Source organism: Copadichromis virginalis, linkage group LG10 (genome assembly GCF_057382275.1).
Source record: "Copadichromis virginalis isolate Kocher_CV1m ecotype Utaka linkage group LG10, C_Virginalis_male_GT1.1, whole genome shotgun sequence".
Taxonomy (NCBI): domain Eukaryota; kingdom Metazoa; phylum Chordata; class Actinopteri; order Cichliformes; family Cichlidae; genus Copadichromis; species Copadichromis virginalis.
Genome location: NC_140627.1, coordinates 22390741 through 22409337, shown reverse-complemented (window position 1 = coordinate 22409337; position 18597 = coordinate 22390741). Strand labels below are relative to the sequence as shown.

The 18597-nt window shown below is 37.6% G+C and overlaps 2 protein-coding genes across 4 annotated transcripts in view; one reads left to right on the top strand and one right to left on the bottom strand.

The window, feature by feature from the left end:
- LOC146700471 (rho GTPase-activating protein 26-like) overlaps positions 1–8873 on the top strand; it is an 85408-nt gene extending 76535 nt beyond the window's left edge. For both annotated transcript variants that reach the window (XM_085470689.1, XM_085470688.1), the window contains exons 22-25: positions 1041–1076; positions 1220–1330; positions 2737–2828; positions 6885–8873. In XM_085470689.1, the coding sequence (XP_085326815.1) occupies positions 1041–1076; positions 1220–1330; positions 2737–2828; positions 6885–6973 (328 nt within the window). In that variant the 3' untranslated portion in view covers positions 6974–8873. The remainder of the gene's footprint in view (positions 1–1040; positions 1077–1219; positions 1331–2736; positions 2829–6884) is intronic.
- A 2840-nt stretch (positions 8874–11713) lies between these two features.
- LOC146700470 (glucocorticoid receptor-like) overlaps positions 11714–18597 on the bottom strand; it is a 67727-nt gene continuing 60843 nt past the window's right edge. For both annotated transcript variants that reach the window (XM_085470686.1, XM_085470687.1), the window contains 2 exons: positions 16099–16256; positions 11714–15729 (listed from right to left, as the gene is read on the bottom strand). In XM_085470686.1, coding sequence (XP_085326812.1) covers positions 15577–15729; positions 16099–16256 — 311 coding nt within the window. In that variant the 3' untranslated portion in view covers positions 11714–15576. The remainder of the gene's footprint in view (positions 15730–16098; positions 16257–18597) is intronic.

Here is an 18597-nt window from a genome sequence, read left to right as displayed (position 1 = left end):
GATCTACACACGTCTGTTGTTGCTACGGACGCTGCATGCTTGTTCGTCATTATCATGAGACACTCCCACAAACATCACAAACAAAATCACGGTTTAGTAATGCGGTAACGTAGCGTGCTTATGGGAAAGTAACAGTAATCTAATTACTTTTTTGCCATAGTAATCCCTTACTTTACTAATAAAGTAATCAGATTACAGTAACACATTACTTTTAACACGCTACTGCCCATCTCTGGTGAAGACATGGATCTTGCTGAGAAAGTTGAAATACATTTAACATCACCACGTTGACCAAAACTGCATCTATGACTATTCTCTTACAAAGAGTATCACTACAACTGATTCTTGGATCAGTCCTTTGTAGTTATTGATTTTTTTTTATCCCCACCTAATTAAAGTCTTGTTGATTTTTTTTTTTTTTTCTTTTTTTTGTTACATGTAAGGATAAATATAAGGATATCGTGTTTACCCTCCTACGTCTTTGCATTTAACCCATCCTAATTATTAGGGGCAGTGGGAATCAACTATGCAGCACCCAGGAGACAACTACAAATGCACACCAATTCCTTGGTCAAGGGCAGCATGAGTGGAAAATTAAACCTGTGCAACCACAGGGAGAACATCCACACTCTGACCTCTACCCACTGTGTTTACAGACCGCAAGATTCAACTGGGACTGTGTTAGGACTTCACCAAGGGAAAATTCAAACAGCCTCCATATTAGCCTCCATTATTCTTGTTGTTTTAGTTGAACACGAAGCACATTACACTTTTACAGAATTTGGTATGGTTTGGCTTCTGGATTCACTATTTTAGCTAAGCGAGATTGGAGGGCTACTTTGCTGACTTGTCATTTATTCCTCATGTGGTGGAAAACTCTCATGTAGAACTGTGGACATCATTGTCTCTCAATTTATAATGTACAAATTCATTCCACAATGTATTTTCCCAAGTCCAGAAACACTTCTGTATGTAATAAAATGCACTGATAACAACTGATTGATTCACTTTGTCTTCTTTTCTTGTGTGTGTGTTTCCAGGCTGAACCCGAAGCCTCGCGCCAGCATACCAACAAGGTACATTTAAAACTGCTTTAAAGTCACACTTGCCACTTGTCACACCTAATTTCCAGTACTTTAGGGTATCAACATGAGGTGTTATTTATCCTGTTTTTATCTAATTCTATCAACATGTCATTCTCTGTAAATTTGTCCTTCAGTGCAACGTCTTCCAGTCCCACTTCTCCACGTTCGCCCTCCTGGCCGATGTTCTCAGCCCCTTCCAGTCCACAGCCAATATCTTCTGCCTCCAGTGACTCCTCCCCTGTCAGGTTAGTGCACAGTATTTATGAAATGACATGATGCTGACTTGCCAGCAATAAGAATGAAACTGCAAACTGTGCTCATTCTAAGAAACCTTAAACTGCAAAAGTCTAGGACGGCATGAAAGTAAAAAAGATGGAACTTTTGAAAGATGAAAGCAGTTGTCATCAATTATTATTCAGGAAAAATATATTTATACAAAATTGTAATATTTGCCCAACTAGTTAAAAAACCTTATCTGAAAGCTTATGGATCTCCATTATTGTAGTTAATTTGATCAACACACTTCCAGCCAGCAGAGCTCAAGAGGCATTGGTGTAGTGGATGTGACTGACCTCTCCTCTTCCCCATGAAACGAGAGAGCTTAAGAGCTAACTCGTCCCTCGGGGTATTACCGCAGTATCTCAAATCAAGGACACGTCAAGCAGCAGTCATTCTAATATGAGCCTCTCTATTGAAACGGCAATAAAAATACGCCTTAATTTGATGCAGTTATTCATCTGAACCTTGGTAGATATATAGTGTCTGTCACTACAGTTCATTTCAGTGCTTAACATTTTAAGCCTTAAGTGTCCTGGTGCTGTTTTAGAAGCTGATAACAGCTAGTATTCTTTTCAAGTGCTTTGCACCCTCAAAATATCAGGTCTTTAAAGCTGTGACCTCTAAATGACTCAGTAGGAGACGGTAGACAGATATAACAGTAAATTATATCTGAATGAAAAGGTAAAGTTTACAAGGCAGAAAGAAATGACAAGCTAGAACTTTAAAGACATACAACACCATGGAATATTACAGTGTCGACATAAAACCATGTCCAGAGTGTCAAATAATTAAGTAAACATATGCAAACACATCCTCATGTGCAGTTAACACTGACGTACAGCTTATTTTTAAAGACTAATTCAGAGTCATGTCACACAATAAGCAGGTAATGAGTGTATTATTTACCAAACAGAAACGCTGTGGTGGGTTCATTCCTGTCCAGTTCCATATCAAAGACCTGGTTCAGGTTTGAACATGTACAGATAATTTTTTTTGTCATTCCTGATATAGAACAAAAAGCTTCATTATCTTTATCTTCAGATCCTCCACACAAGCAAAAGGATAGGGTTGTTCTCACAAGCACTGGGTGCTCCCCCTCAGCAGATTTCTGGACATAGGCCTGTTTCCACAGAGGATCAACTGTAGGGCTGTTAATCCTCTGCTAAGTGTAGCTTTGCATGATGTACAGTCATGCACTAATATTTTATACCTACTCTAAAATCAGGAAAAGGAAAAAGTCCATGTGTGAATTTAACCATCTGATACTTAATAAACAGAGCATATAAAGTGACCAACCTGCCATTTGTGTTAAATTGAGGTACTACTTTGGTGTCTGATTACTGGCTCAGTGTAACTCTCTTCTTATTTCCAGTTTCACGGGCAGAAAAGCTCGAGCTCTATACGCCTGCAAGGCAGAGCACGACTCTGAGCTGTCCTTCATCGCTGGGACCATCTTTGAGAATGGTGAGTCACAATCTGGACTTGCCAGCAGAAAGGAAAAAGGAAAGAATGTGGGTTGGCGTATAGAAACTATTTGTTGTCAAAACAAAAATCCAGACTTGGGAATTTGCTTGGCCTTGGTGCTGAGGCTTTCAAAAAATCCTCGACGTTTATCCAAATAGTCAGCCGTCCAAAAATTATATATGATAGGCTTATAGCACCACTTTCCCTTGACTAGAACTTCTGGAACTTCTTCTTTATGATATGAAGTGAATATGAAGGAGCATAGAGGAATGTACACTGCTAATTCCAGAGACTGGATCCACAGAACATTTGTTTAACATATTTTATCTGGCACCTGGCAATAAAATGTGCTGAGACTTTAGAATCTGGCAAACAGACAAGCTGCTAAAGCAATACACTGGACTGAATATGTAACAAACAGCAAAGACATGCATACTATATATATGAAAGTTACCCAGAGACATACAAACCATGATAAAGGGAAATGCTAAACATTTTCCCCTTTCTTTACTTTCCTATTTACCCACCTTACCAAAGGAAAATAATGCTTGGACACTGCTGCGTAACTAAAATTATTGTCACTGTGTGCAATGATCTAGTGTTCTCGTTTCCTTTGAAATGGGTCCTTTGAAGATGGACACCAGGTCTGTGAGCACTCAATGTCAATTTCTGTCTTCAAAGCACTTTGTGTGTCAAGTGGGCAGTAAGCTAGAGTTGGTTTGCTGTCAGTTTTTGATTGAATGAAGTCGTCTGTTTACTGATAAAACAATGAACTTGAACTGCTTACATTTATAGTTTAGCAAGAACTTCATTAATTTGAAAGGAAATTCAGAAATTTTCCTCAGAAACGATGATATAGTTTCTGTAGAAATGGCAACTTACAGCCAAATGATGTAGAAAACGTTGCTTTTATAAGAAAATATAGGCAGAATAAAACTAGTCTAGTCCCCCATTTCAAAGAGACACAGTGTAGATAAATTATTACCTTCACTTAAAAAAAAAAAAAGATTCTTCACCCTCAGTAACCATGAAGCAATAATTTTACGTAAAATCCAACAGAAGTATATAAAAAAGGTTTATTCATTCAAATAATTCATTATTAAGGCAAAAGTGCTCAGTATAAACTTAATATACAGTGGGGCAAAAAAGTATTTAGTCAGCCACCGATTGTGCAAGTTCCCCCACTTAAAATGATGACAGAGGTCAGTAATTTGCACCAGAGGTACACTTCAACTGTGAGAGACAGAATGTGAAAAAAAAATCCATGAATTCACATGGTAGGATTTGTAAAGAATTTATTCGTAAATTAGGGTGGAAAATAAGTATTTGGTCACCTCAAACAAGGAAAATCTCTGGATCTCACAGACCTGTAACGTCTTCTGTAAGAAGCTTTTCTGTCCCCCACTCATTACCTGTATGAATGGCACCTGTTTGAACTCATCATCTGTATAAAAGACACCTGTCCACAGCCTCAAACAGTCAGACTCCAAACTCCGCCATGGCCAAGACCAAAGAGCTTTCGAAGGACACCAGGAAAAGTATTGTAGACCTGCACCAGACCGGGAAGAGTGAATCTACAATAGGCAAGCAGCTTGGTGTGAAAAAATCAACTGTGGGAGCAATCATCAGAAAATGGAAGACATACAAGACCACTGATAATCTCCCTCGATCTGGGGCTCCACGCAAGATCTCATCCCGTGGGGTCAAAATGATCATGAGAACGGTGAGCAAAGATCCCAGAACCACACGGGGGGACCTGGTGAATGACCTGCAGAGAGCTGGGACCAAAGTAACAAAGGTCACCATCAGTAACACACTACAACGGCAGGGAATCAAATCCCGCAGTGCCAGACGTGTTCCGCTGCTGAAGCCAGTGCATGTCCAGGCCCGTCTGAAGTTTGCCGGAGAGCACATGGATGATACAGCAGAGGATTGGGAGAATGTCATGTGGTCAGATGAAACCAAAGTAGAACTTTTTGGTATAAACTCAACTCGTCGTGTTTGGAGGAAGAAGAATACTGAGTTGCATCCCAAGAACACCATACCTACTGTGAAGCATGGGGGTGGAAACATCATGCTATGGGGCTGTTTTTCTGCCAAGGGGACAGGACGACTGATCCGTGTTAAGGACAGAATGAATGGGGCCATGTATCGTGAGATTTTGAGCCAAAACCTCCTTCCATCAGTGAGAACTTTGAAGATGAAACGAGGCTGGGTCTTCCAACATGACAATGATCCAAAACACACCGCCCGGGCAACAAAGGAGTGGCTCCGTAAGAAGCATTTGAAAGTCCTGGAGTGGCCTAGCCAGTCTCCAGACCTCAACCCCATAGAAAATCTGTGGCGGGAGTTGAAAGTCCGTGTTGCTCGGCGACAGCCCCAAAACATCACTGCTCTCGAGAAGATCTGCATGGAGGAATGGGCCAAAATACCAGCTACTGTGTGTGCAAACCTGGTAAAGACCTATAGTAAACGTTTGACCTCTGTTATTGCCAACAAAGGTTATGTTACAAAGTATTGAGTTGTATTTTTGTTATTGACCAAATTCATGGATTTTTTTTTCACATTCTGTCTCTCACAGTTGAAGTGTACCTCTGGTGCAAATTACTGACCTCTGTCATCATTTTAGGTGGGGGAACTTACACAATCGGTGGCTGACTAAATACTTTTTTGCCCCACTGTATACCACTGGAGTAATTTTCATTTAACTAGACACTGATAAATTTAACATTTTACATTTGTATGTATGTAATAAAATTACGTGGAAAATTTAGAAGTAATTAAATGAGTTAAAGTTGGAATTTTGAGCATGAATATTCTTGCAATCAAAATAGTTGATGCAGCTACTTGTAAACAGTCGCCGAATATAAAAAAATTCAATGCAATCACTGGGTAACTACTGATTTTTCCCAACTGGAATGAAGACTGCAATCCATTTTTTATTCTACTGTGAATGAGCCATTAGGACTCTGATTATATAATCTCAGTTTCTTTGTGCAGATCTGGGCTTCATTACCCGAGATCAGCCAAATTTAAGAACAATAACTATACTGGGTCTTCTGCTTTGCTGGCTATTATAATTATAGTTGGCCTGAGTAAAGTTTCCTTGTAGACATATACTCCATGTTGGTGGGATGTAGTTTCAAACCCAAACCAAAATAGAATTAACTGCATAAAGACTATTTAGGCCTATGTAATGCAGACTCATGTTATCCGAGGCCTTTTGGTCATAATGTGTCCTTGGGGACATCCAATCCTTAACGTGGTATCTCAGCAATGCAGTCTGCTCACAGCTGGCGAAGGATGAAGCATCCCAGCTGTCCACACGGAGCTCATAATACAACCTCATAGTGCTTTCTTGACATTTACAAGAATAAAGCAACGGTATAATATTCATACTACAGGTTTGCTGAATTTAACATTCCCCCCCTACATAAATAGTAAGAATCAAATACGTGCAAAGGCTTACATGGTTTTATTTTTCTGTCTTTGATGTAAATGTGGTGCGCAGCTTGGTGCAAATTAGATTCCTGGTGTGGACAAATCTGGTGAACACACAATCTAACCCTGTAGCAATGTTGCACTTTCGTATTTATAGGATGTTTAACCACCACAGCACCCCAAACTAATCTAATCATGTTTCCAATTTAAAACTGCACTGCACTTTTACCAAGCTGTTGGAACAAACCATCAAAAGTGGTATGTTTGAGTTAACAATTTCATTCCTACATGAATGATTTCACAAGAATGAACTTACATGTTCATGTACAGAAAAGACTTTCCTGTTGCAGGACGCGTGCCTGACGTTTCGGGCTCATACTGTGTTTCATGCTCACAAGTAAACAACAGCCAATCTGTGATGCCAGAGATATCCTCTCCAAAGTATTTAGACATTAAACACTCGATGGGGAACATGTGGAAGTGTTAACCATCATCTTAAGCCTGCTTCTCCACCCTCTCACCCTCAGTATGCATAGTGTCTTCACATTTTTATGAACATTTCAGTTCTATGTCAATGCATTTCAACAATATCCATGTTTTCCCCCTTCTGTCTAGTTCATACTTCCAGGGAGCCTGGCTGGTTGGAAGGGACTCTTGATGGGCGAACAGGACTGATACCAGAGAACTATGTTGAGTTTGTATAATTTAACGGCATACATGAACTGGAAGATTGTGGATGGGAGTAGACCAAACTGGATTTTAATGAACTATATTTAACTTCAGAAAACTAAACAGATTGAGGATACAGGCTCAATCACTTCTATTGTACTGGACGGGACCAATGCAGATAAGGTGACTTTTTGTTTTGATCAGACTGGAAACTGAAACTGGACCAAGCAGAACCATATCCAATAGATATGACACAAAAACAAAGCATACCGAAGTGGGGAGAGAACCCTGAATTGCACTGGGGAATGAAAACATATATAAAAAGACGAGACTGCTTTTATTTGATTAGCGTGCGTGGCTTTTAGTCTTGGTGAAGACTATATGGGAACAAACCCAAATTTGTGTGTGTGTGAGCGAAAGAGAGAGAGAACAGTGGGAGGAAGTTAGACAAACTTGTATAAATGATTTGATATTTTTCAGCTGCAGTGTGTGTGAGTTCTTTGCTTTTATATTTTGAACTGCACTGTCCCTCACTCCAACCACCTTTTCCACACACTCCTTTTTTTTGGTTAGGTATAAATAGGCAACTGTTTCTGCAGAGATGTTGACAGGACGTATTAACTTTGGACTTCACCTATTGTAGAATTGATTAGTAATGCCAAATGGGACAGTTAAGCTTTAAAAGTTGACTTAAATGATTGGGTTTGGCTTTATGGCTGTAAATGTGTGAGCACTGCAGAAGTGCAGTTATTGCCTGGGACAAGACTCAACCTGGCTAATGTTTCAGAGCTCCAGTTAAGCATCAGGAGCCCCCGGGCAGGTCGGCACAGGATGAGTTTTCTTTGGAACTAGTTCACTCAAAGGTCAGCTATGGGTTTCTCTTTATTTATAATTTTTCCCCTGCAGAGCCCTCGCATAAAATGCGAAAAATTTCAAATAATCCCCACAAGCCCATCAGCAATTTAAAATGCAACAAAGGCAGAACAGCTGATTCCTGTCAGTTAAAACAAGCCCAGCTGTGAGGCATCACCATTTCAGTCCATTCAGGAAGATTGAATGAACTTGGGAAAAACATGTTTATTTATAATATTTTCTTTTAGTTTTAGCCATTATGCAGATTTAGTTACTTGGTTATCTTGGATGCTTAAATCTTGACAGCACGGTGCGACTGAAAAATTGAAATAATTTTGAAAGTCAAGGTATCACACAGTCTTTATTGTTCCATGCCCTTTATACCTCATCACTTTACTTAATATTTCAAAAAAATGTAAAGTTAAGCATCCCTCAAGAGTTGAACATTCATAGTTCCTTCTTTACGCCTAATTTTTCCTGTGTAGGAAACAAGATTACATGATTATCTAATTTAACCATGGCTGACCTAGTTGAGTTATTCTTTGATCAAAAATTTACTGCCCAGCCTGTAATTTGTAAATACATTCAGTTCAGATACTTGAAGGGGGAAAAGGTGATAGATTTTTCAGAATTGTTTTTACTTGTGTATAAAAGCTGGTCAGCTTTGTGGCTTGCTCATTCCTTGAACCACTTGTTAAGAAAATTATTTTTCCCCATTTTATCCTGTATCCAGTTTATAAATTCAACAGAAAAATCAAATGGGAGAGTAAAAAAAGCTTAAATGTGAAATAAGACTACTTTATTCAAATCTAAATTTTTTATTTATGAGATTACTTAAAGGCTAAATCCTGCACGGCATTCTTTTTGGGGTGTTTTCTTGACTTTGTAAATAAATACACAGTATTTGATAAGGTATACTTTTTTCATTATGAAATTTTATATTTTGTATTTTTAGCATACTAATTTAATTCCTTAATTCCATCTTTGTTGCCCTGATTTTTTGTATCATTTAAATCCTGCAGCCTTAAATATTCTTTTGAATGTTTTTGTGAAAAATGTGCAGAATTAAAGACAAATCTTGAACAGCTGTAGCTTGAAGTTTTCTTTCTAGTTTCCAATCCTGATTCCGATTTTTGTCTTCTGGTTTATTATTAATAATGTGTAATTATTCATCCTGTAATCCCTACTTTATATTTTAAAAAAATTGTGCATAAAAACAGCTATTATTGTTTTATCCTTTTTATTCGTTTTTATTTTTAATTTATTTTTGTTTTAATACGGTTTATTTTCAGTTAGTTTCCAGAGTGGAGTCGTACGTTTAAGTTGAGTTTTAAAAAAAAAAAAGAAAAAGTTTAAATGTTAGATTTAGGCTTTTAACTTATTACTGTATAGAGAGCATACAGAGGCAAGAATTGAGAAAATCAGCATAGGTATAGCAATAAAAGCGCTAAAAAAAGTATAAAAACTAAAGATATTTCTGCAATATTTTTATTTTAGGTTTTTAAAATTAACAGAATAGATTTGTTTTAGTTGACTAGAACAACTTTGATGCACTACACTAGAATTTGAGTGGATTGGCTCATAGGTAAGCAGAACGATTCTCTCTTGCTAAACAGCACTTTGACACAAGGTTAGGCCATCAGTCAGCTGCACTGGACTTCATATTAAGTCATGTTTTTACAGTTTGGATTCCTTTTAAGTAAACGTTTACTGATGTTTATTTAAATTTAGAATCTACTTGTGGTGAGTCATAACTTGCAGCTAAGATGACATGAAAATGTAAGCTTTAAGTTTCAAGCACTCGTGACTGCAGGCTAATTCATTAGCACTTATTAGTTAATTTATAAATGCATTTACATGCTTTCTTTCTCATAAAAGACAAAGAGACTGATACCAGTACATTATGTGTGGGGCTAGCATCAGGAGGCAAATAGCTTACATATAGTTTAGCTTAGCATAACAGCTATATGACACAGGAAGGATACAGCTGGCCTCTTTTCATATTTAAGAACATAATACAACCCAGTCCATACATAAAAATCAGATTTCTTGCACACATGCTCTAAATGTTCACTATATTGCCAAAAGTACTCACTCACCCATCAAAATTATTTAACTCAGGTGTTCCAATATCTTCCATGGCCACAGGTGTACAAAATCCAGCCGGTATGCAGACTGATCTGGAAACATTTCTGAAAAAAATGGGTCGCTCTGAGGAGCTCAGTGAATTCCAGCGTGGTACTGTGAAGGGATGCCACCTGTGGATTATGGTGTGAGGGCATTTGTCAGGATTGGCCCCTTAGTTCCAGTGAAAGGGACTCTTAACGCTTCAGGAACCAAGACATTTTGAACAACTTCATGTTCTCCACTTTGTGGGAACAGTTTGGGGATTAGGGTCACCCCTTCCTGTTCCAACACAGCTGCACACAAGCAAAGTCCATAAAGACGTGGATGAGCAAATTTGGTGTGGAAGAACCTGACTGGCCTGCACAGAGTCCTGACCTCAACCTGACAGAACACCTTGGGGATGAATTAGTGCAGAGACTGTGAGTCAGGACTTCTCGGGACTTGAAGATGTTATTGCTGCAAAGCTTGAGCCAACATCATATTAAACTGTGAGGATTAAAAAAGTCACTCTAGGTCAGAGTTGTGTGAAAGCAGATGAGCAAAAACTTTTGGGAATATAGTTTACTTGTATGTTTGGGCTTGTTTCTTTTTTTTCTACAAAGAGGTCTGTGCACCTTGTTAGAGCTACGCCATGAAGAATTAAGGTAAATTTAGAAGACAAAAGGGGATCCAGCCTGGAACTAGCAAGGTGTGTCTAATGAAATTACCAGTGTTTGTGCTTTTGGACATGCCATATATTAAAAACATGTAATAATAATAACAATAATAGTTAAAATAACAATAGTAAATAACTATTTCACAATTTAAAGAATAGTAGTGCAAGTTTATATTAATTTCTACAGTTACTTTATACAACTATGCAAGTTTAAACCTCTCCACTAATATTAGGCACAGAAGCCACACTTCATATTCAGGGAATTTTATTGTGAAAGGAAGGAATGGGACGACTTCATTCTGCACATTCATAGAACACAATACACTACACATAAATGTGTGTGTGCGTTTAATTTAATTAGTTACATAACTTTAAAAAGGAAAAATGTGAAATGAGCAAAATAAAAATAAAATATAACTGTTTCTTTAATTTTGAAAAAGAAAACTCATAAAAATGAACTAATAGCTAAAATATTATTTTTAGTAGTTCTGTAAAAGTCAGGCTAAACATTTTTAACATTATGTAGGTCTGATAATATACTGGTATACAAATTAGCAAGATAAAGTGTGGCCTCAACACAAAGTCTGTTTCCATGTTTGTGTCTTACATGATCAGGAATTGAGCAACCATAATTGGCACATCGTCCCCCTGAAGGGTCTTATCCATCTATCACATTTTAAGGCTAGTCATGTTGCCAAGCAACCACCATCCAATTGACTAAAATAAACCCTTTGCAATGTTTATGCACCTGGAACAGCTTATAAAAGCATTGTATAATTTTATTTTCATGGCAGAAATATCTAACTCATAACCTCAAACTTTCATTATGCGTGATATATTACTATGCCATCGGCTTGGCTAGCAACCACTTAACAGACTAAAATCTCAGACTTAACAAAATCATGGGCATGTACTGGTAACGTAAAAATGTCAGATAATAATGGTTCAATAAATTTAATCTAACACATAAAAGGAATCCGTGGCAGTGAAAGGACGTATGCATGTTTTCACGTGTATGTTTATCAAATCATGTTTCCAGTACATGATTCCAGATTGGGCAGTGAGACCTGTTTTGATATATCAAAATGAAGCTTATTTTCCTTAACTCTGTTCCAAGTCAAAAAAATGAAATCCATGTAGCTGAGTGTTGAAAAACAGGAGACTTTATTGTGTAAGATGCTTTTAACTAAAGAGCAATCAGTTCTTCCAAATTTCCACTCTCGATGTCAAACCCAATGTCAGAGAACGACACGTAACTTAATTCAACATTTAATCAAATAGGTGAAACTATTGACACCGACTACAGGAAGGGTGTAATACAGAAGTAATACAAACTACTGTTTTTTTAATGGTTTGTATTTCTTTTTTAAACATTGGATTACATTTACATAACTGAAATACGAAGAAAACAGACTTTAGTGAAAGCTATAGCCATATATACCAGTGAAACATGATCTGCCCTTAATCTTTAAAGATAACATTTGCATGTATTTTATACAAAATAGATTATATCAAACAATATCAGGGTAGTGCAATTCTGTCAGGCTCTGGTAAATTTTACTTTCATATGGAGAGTCAACATTTTAAATTTTCTTTTTAAAGTGACCAGTAAATCCTCACAGAACAATACATGGGGTCCAAAGCCACGACCTTTACAAAAGACATCTTTAAAATAAAACAAGAAGTACTAGAAGTTGGATAGTAAGTGCTACTCAAAATGTAACTTGAATACTTCTTTTGTTAATTGTTGTTTTCTCCTCTGCTTTGGTCACTCTTATATAAATCTCCACCAGTCTTTCTCTGTCCCACTCCCTCATTTCCTTATCTTCAAAAACACAGTGAGCTTTCATGTAGACTTTTTCATGGACTCGTAGAATTTACATTTACTTCACAAGACAAACATGTTCAACACTTCCTTATGGATTTAACACATCTACCTTTATCAAACACAAACCAACAAACAGAAAAATATTTACTTTCTTGACTCATTCAATGTACAAAAATGACTGAGCAAAATTAGTCATATCAAAGAGGATCAAGCCGATGTAATCAAAATCACAGAAAATATCATTTTTACAATAGATCAGTCTCTAAAAGCATCGATATATGTTAAGGGTTTATCTATTTCCTGATGTGAAATCTTATTTCTATGGCTCTCTGGCTCCCTTTCGCAAGGCCTTTAATCGAGCATGAAGGTGAAATGCAAAAATGTTCTGTAGTCTTAGATGATGTTTACATTGCACTAGATATGCTAGCATTGCTATATGCGCCTATAGCCATTCAGAAATAAGCATCAATATGGTTACATCTACATGTTAAAGCTGGTTTTCTGAAGCACCACCACCTTGGAACAACTGTAATACCATCTCCAAGTTATCCAACCAAATAGTTTAGTCAAATTTTCTCTAGAATAATCAACACACAGTGATGCGAGCAGCAACAAGCCCGTGTTTTTTTACAGCACAAGGACACGCAGCACAGTTAGAAGGTGGAGCTGAAAGCCTGCACTGTCAATGAAACAACCCTGAAGCGAGTGACCACCCCTAAAAGAAAAAAAAGAAGAAGAAAAGATGGCTCTTATTCAGCAGTGGCTTGTATGCTTCCAGTGCCCACTGTGCTGTTAGCCGTAACTAACATACAAATGACCAGTCTCTATGGCAACCTGCTTACCTGGTCTCTGCTAATTGGCATTCAGAGTTATGTGCAGCAGAGGGGTGAGTACTGTTCAGAGTAAACAGCTGAAAACCTGTACAGTTGAAATTTAGGCAGAGAGGCCTGACAGTCATAAGACACATACGGAGGAAAGTAACTGTACTCTACAGGAGGTGGTGAAGGGCATTTTGTTTTAACACTTCCGGCAGAAGCCAGCATACAACTGCACTGCATTTTGCTTTGGCCATCACACAAGCTGGTATGGATTTTCACATTACAAATGTATTTTGAAAATTCAAAAATACAATTTTTTTGTTGATCACAAAAAGGTTTATCGTACAATTGGCTAAATGATAACAATCAGTACTTTAAGCTGGTGTAGGTGTGACACTGAACAATCCTTTTTTTTTGTAATTATTTTTGTAAATAAATGAGCACCCTGAAGCAAAGTTACAACAACCACTTAATGTCAGATCAGAAGTACTCTGTCACATCTCCAGAAAAGAAAAAACCCAAAACAAAATGGGTTTTTCCATTACATTAGGAACAAGTAGAGCGCATCCATGTGAAGTAATCACTCACTTCCTGAGGTTGGATTCACAAATCAATAGACCAACGTTTTGAGCTTTAGAGGGGAAATATTTTTAAAACATAGGTTTCATCAATTATGGGTATCCATTTCACGTCCAGTATACAAAATAAATATTTTATTTTAAACAAATATATTTTTGTATTTTCACAATGTTGGCACAGCAGCTCCATATAATAAGTCCTGATTTTGCAAGTACATTCAGCTAATGGTAATTAAAGGGAAATATTAAATCAAAATGGTATCTTGAGGGAAATCATCAATGTTATGCCTTCATTTCCTATCATGAGTGCTATGTTGCTACCATTTTTGAGCCAGTTAAACCTTTTACTTTGAAAAATGAAAAAATGACAACAATCCTAATGGTAGTACCTTTTGGGGTCTGACATATTGAAGCAGGCCCTTTGATACTTCGGATGGCTTTTTCAAATGCATTTTCGTTATAAAACACTTTTTCCCCCAAATGCAATTAAAGCATAAAAAACTTTTTAAAGATAGAAATCCTAAAATTTAAGTCAGTCTGCTCCCAAGTAGTACAAAACATTAAATGTGTCTTTAATTTTAATTTTAGCAGTACCCATTTAGATCAAAGCTGGCTGAAGCTTAAGCAAGAAAAAAAAAAAGCTATTTGTAGGTGCATTCATTGTATACGCTGGGTAAACTTTTAACAGAATTTAATACTGACTGGGAGAGGCAGCAAATTTATCTAATATACTTCACATGGATAATAAAATATCAAAAAAATTTGTTTTGGGACTTGTGATAAAACTAAACATTTAACATTACTTATCTGTACCATAGGCTGTGTTCCTACATGCAGAACAGGAGATAAGAACAAAAGGGAGAGTTTTCCACATTAAGAACACTGAAACGGCAGCTTGGAAATAGAAAACAGAAATTACAACGCGGAAATAGAGAAACAGACAAATCATGTGGAAAGATGTCGACATCAACTTCTAATGCAAAAAAACCTACAGCTTACAGTGGATGGCTATGAAGAGCGTAAAAACTAAAAGGCACTGGTTTTCCCTCAGGTACATCCTGTGTAAACATTTGGCTGAGTGAGTGTGTACGTGTGTGTCTCTTGCTTCTGTATGTGACTTGAATTGTGTGCCTGCATAAAATAAATAGAGAATATGTCTCTAGCTGATTTCTTTTCTCAGTGGTCTTGTGTAGAATTGTGATTTGAATAATTTCTGAAGTGATAAGTAATTCACAGCAGGAGGGACACTAGGCTTGAACTGCTAATCCTTTCAAGTTGCAAAGTATACAAGGTGTAATGTTCTTGGAGGAAAAGGTGTTTGTACTCTATATGTTAGCTTCTCTGTGAAAACTGCAGTAAAATACTAGAGGCTTGAATTAATATGAGGCACATAGCCATTGTAAGAAAGCATTAAAAATACAAGCACAGGGCTATGGGTGTAGAGTAGGTGAGGGAGGACTGAAAAAAAAAAATTGCCCAAAATGCATCCACCCCAAGAGACATTCATAGTCCAACTAAGAGGAAGGGCTATAGGTCGGTTATAGGATACTATGGCAGGACTAGGACTGGGATGGGGGCTTGAGGCCACAGGTATTGTGCTCCAAGATTAGGCTGAATGGCTGAGCCCCGAAGGGGCGTGGCAGAATTTCTAGAGGAGGCCCAGGAAAAACTGAGAAACTGAATCAGAGCGATGAGGGAGGCAGGATATGTAAGCTAGGGGCCCCTGGAGAGGTATATGTGCAGGGCAGGATTTAAGGCATTGATTCACAATTTAAGGCAGTCATTTCTGATGAAACAGCAGAGCTTTGACGTTTCCATCTTTGAATTTTGGTATCTGGTTGGAAATGATCTCTGCCAGCATCTCCGGAAATTCCACACTGAGGGTTTTATTCACAAAGGTGTAGAAACAGATCTGGAGAAGACCCTCGACCATCTGGTTAAGACACAAAGAGGTTAGTAAGAGTTGTTTACTCACTTTACTTAAAAGGATTTCCCTTAAAGTGGAGTAGGTTCTAAATGCAAGATCTTTACGTCTGCAACAAGTTTTTACAGAGAGGCAGAAGGGGAGAGTGCTAAAAACTAACTTGATTGAAACTTAATGCACTACACAGAATATGAGTGTATTCTTTAGGTGGAAAAGACCTGGCTGGTATTAAAAAAAAACAAAGAAAGCCAATCTATGGGATAAATATCAAGAAAATGCTATATGAAACAAAGTAGCCTAAAAACACTTAAACGTGTGTGTGTGTGTGTGTGTGTGTGTGTGTGTGTGTGTGTGTGTGTGTGTGTGTGTTTCACTTGCCTCCTGCATGGAGTCAAGTAGCTTAGTTAACTGGTAGAAGCGTTGCCAGTTCTGACTAGGGTTCTCCTCCCTCTTGACGATGGCTTTTCCCAGCTCCTTGATATAGGTCATCCTGATCTCATCAAAAACTGCTTGACTCTTCAGGCCATCTTTTGGTACTGCACACACACAGAGACAACACAGAGCGATATATCAGTATCATTTTAAAAAAAAAAATTAAAAATACGATTTTTTCCCATGTTCACTTGGAGCTGGTAAGCTTCAAGGACACTGTTGCTCTGTTAGGCTAGTGGTTAACATAGGAAGGGGTTCTGAAGGTATAAATTTAAAAAAAAAACACACACATAAAAGTAAGACAAAGCTTTTATCAAAGAATTTGTCCTTATCAGGTCTGTGTCTGCTGTTCGTGTGGCAAAAAGAGTTAGGTGAGAAGTTTGCATTCAGACACAAATGATCAACACTCTTCTGGATCAGAGAAGACTGACAGAGTATATTTCTCATTTCATCAGGTGCCAAATGTTTTCAGTTGCTTAAAGGGCTGAACTACAGGCAGGCTTTGCTACTATGAAGCCATGCTTTTTAACAGCTGATGTTTAGGATTGTCTTGCTCAAATATGCCAGCCTTGCCTGTAAAAGAGGTTATCTGGATACCCTGAAGCCTGTATACACCTCTCAGTATTGATAGTGCCTGAGGGTCTAATGCACCCCCCCCCCCAATACCAGAGATGCAGGTTGGGAACTGAGTTCTGATGACAAACAGGATGGTCTCCAATTTTCCAAAAAGAACTTCAAACCACAGAACAGTTTCCACTTTTCCTCAGTCCAGTTTAAATAAACTTTAGTCCAGAGAAGATGACAGCGTTTCTGGATCATGATCACACACATCGCTTCCTCTTTGCATGATGGAGCGTTAACCTGCATTTGCGGATGGCTGTATTGACAGACAGTGATTTCTGGAAGTGTTCCTGTGCCCATGCGGTGATTTCCATGACATAATTTAGCTGCTTTTTAATGCAGTGCTGCCTGAGGGGCCAAAGATCAGAGGCATTCAATATTGATTTTTGGCCTTGTCCCTTGCACATGTACTGTAGATGATGAGATTATTTGAGATATCCTACAGTCTTCGCAATTTTACATTGCGGAACTTTTTCCTAAAATTATTCCACAATTTGTAGACAAAGTTTTTAGCAGACTGGTGAACATCTACTTTTCTTTACTTCTGAGAAACTCTGCCTCTCTAACATGCTCTTTTTATTCCCAGTCATGGTACTAAGCTGTTGTAGCTGTTGCTGCCAACAAATTCAAAATGACCTTATTTTATTTTTTGGTAAAGAAATGTATGTTTTCTGTGTACTGTTATGAATGAAATATAGATTTATGAGATTTGAAAATAATTGCAGTTTGCTTAAAATGTTCCAAAGTTTTGGAATTTGGGTTAAAAGTAGTACCAGCTGCAGTGCAAGGTGTCACTTTTGCTTTTTAAATCAGGACATTTGAATACCCTTCAAAATGATTCTCTGCGTTCAAATGATATATTAAAGAGGACACACTGAGGACTTTCGCTGTGCCGGTCACTGCTGAAAAGCAAAAACTTCAAACTTGAAAAGCAATACAGTTGTATCAGCACATTGTGGACTCTTGTCAGTCTGGTGTCAGGCAGTGAGCCGCACAGTTTAGCAGTGACTTGCAGTGATTGTGCTAGGCAACAATGGCACTGCAAACTCATTAAACAACTTGTGTTTTCTTATTCTATGACCTATAAATTCTTTATTGAGTTATTTATGTTTTGTGGTGCTTTCACGCTGCTGAGCATTCTCTATTCTCTATATTTAACTAAATATGACAGTATATCAAATAGTCTTATAAGTGACTTGAAATTCCATATAATGTGTGCGAGAATGGATAAAAGCAGCTCAAACCAAAGTTGTCCCATCTAATAGTATTTCCATCCCTGAGGGAAACGGATGGAAATCGCTCTAAGGTACAAAAATGCAGCCGGTGCACAGTATGGAAATGTAATTTCCTCCTGCATAACAAGCTAATTGCTTCTGAAGTGCATCCTCTTCTTCGCCATTCTCTGAGAATAATGCTCTCCATCACAGACAAGAAAATTTGAAATAAGTGGGAAAGGTCTGATTTAGTGATACTGTTTCCTTGTGTAGCATGTAGGGTTACGTTACTGATTGGTAACCCACAGCTTTCATTATTTGACCTCTTCAAACATTAAATAAAGAGAGGCCTGATGAACACTGCCTATTTGAGTCTGTCCTTTAACAGCCTTTACTAATTTATACACAGCAAATAAAATGCAGTTGGAATAAATTTACAATTTGTAAAAATGTCTTCTGAATCCAATTTTAGCTAAACTAAATTGTTAAAAAAGAAAATTAGTTTTGTTTTTTTTTAAATAATGTGCTTTCACTGGACACTCGTACATAAAAGAAGATTAAACAGCAGTAATAAAAAAGCTAACTGTTTTTATTCAGTGAGATAAGAAAC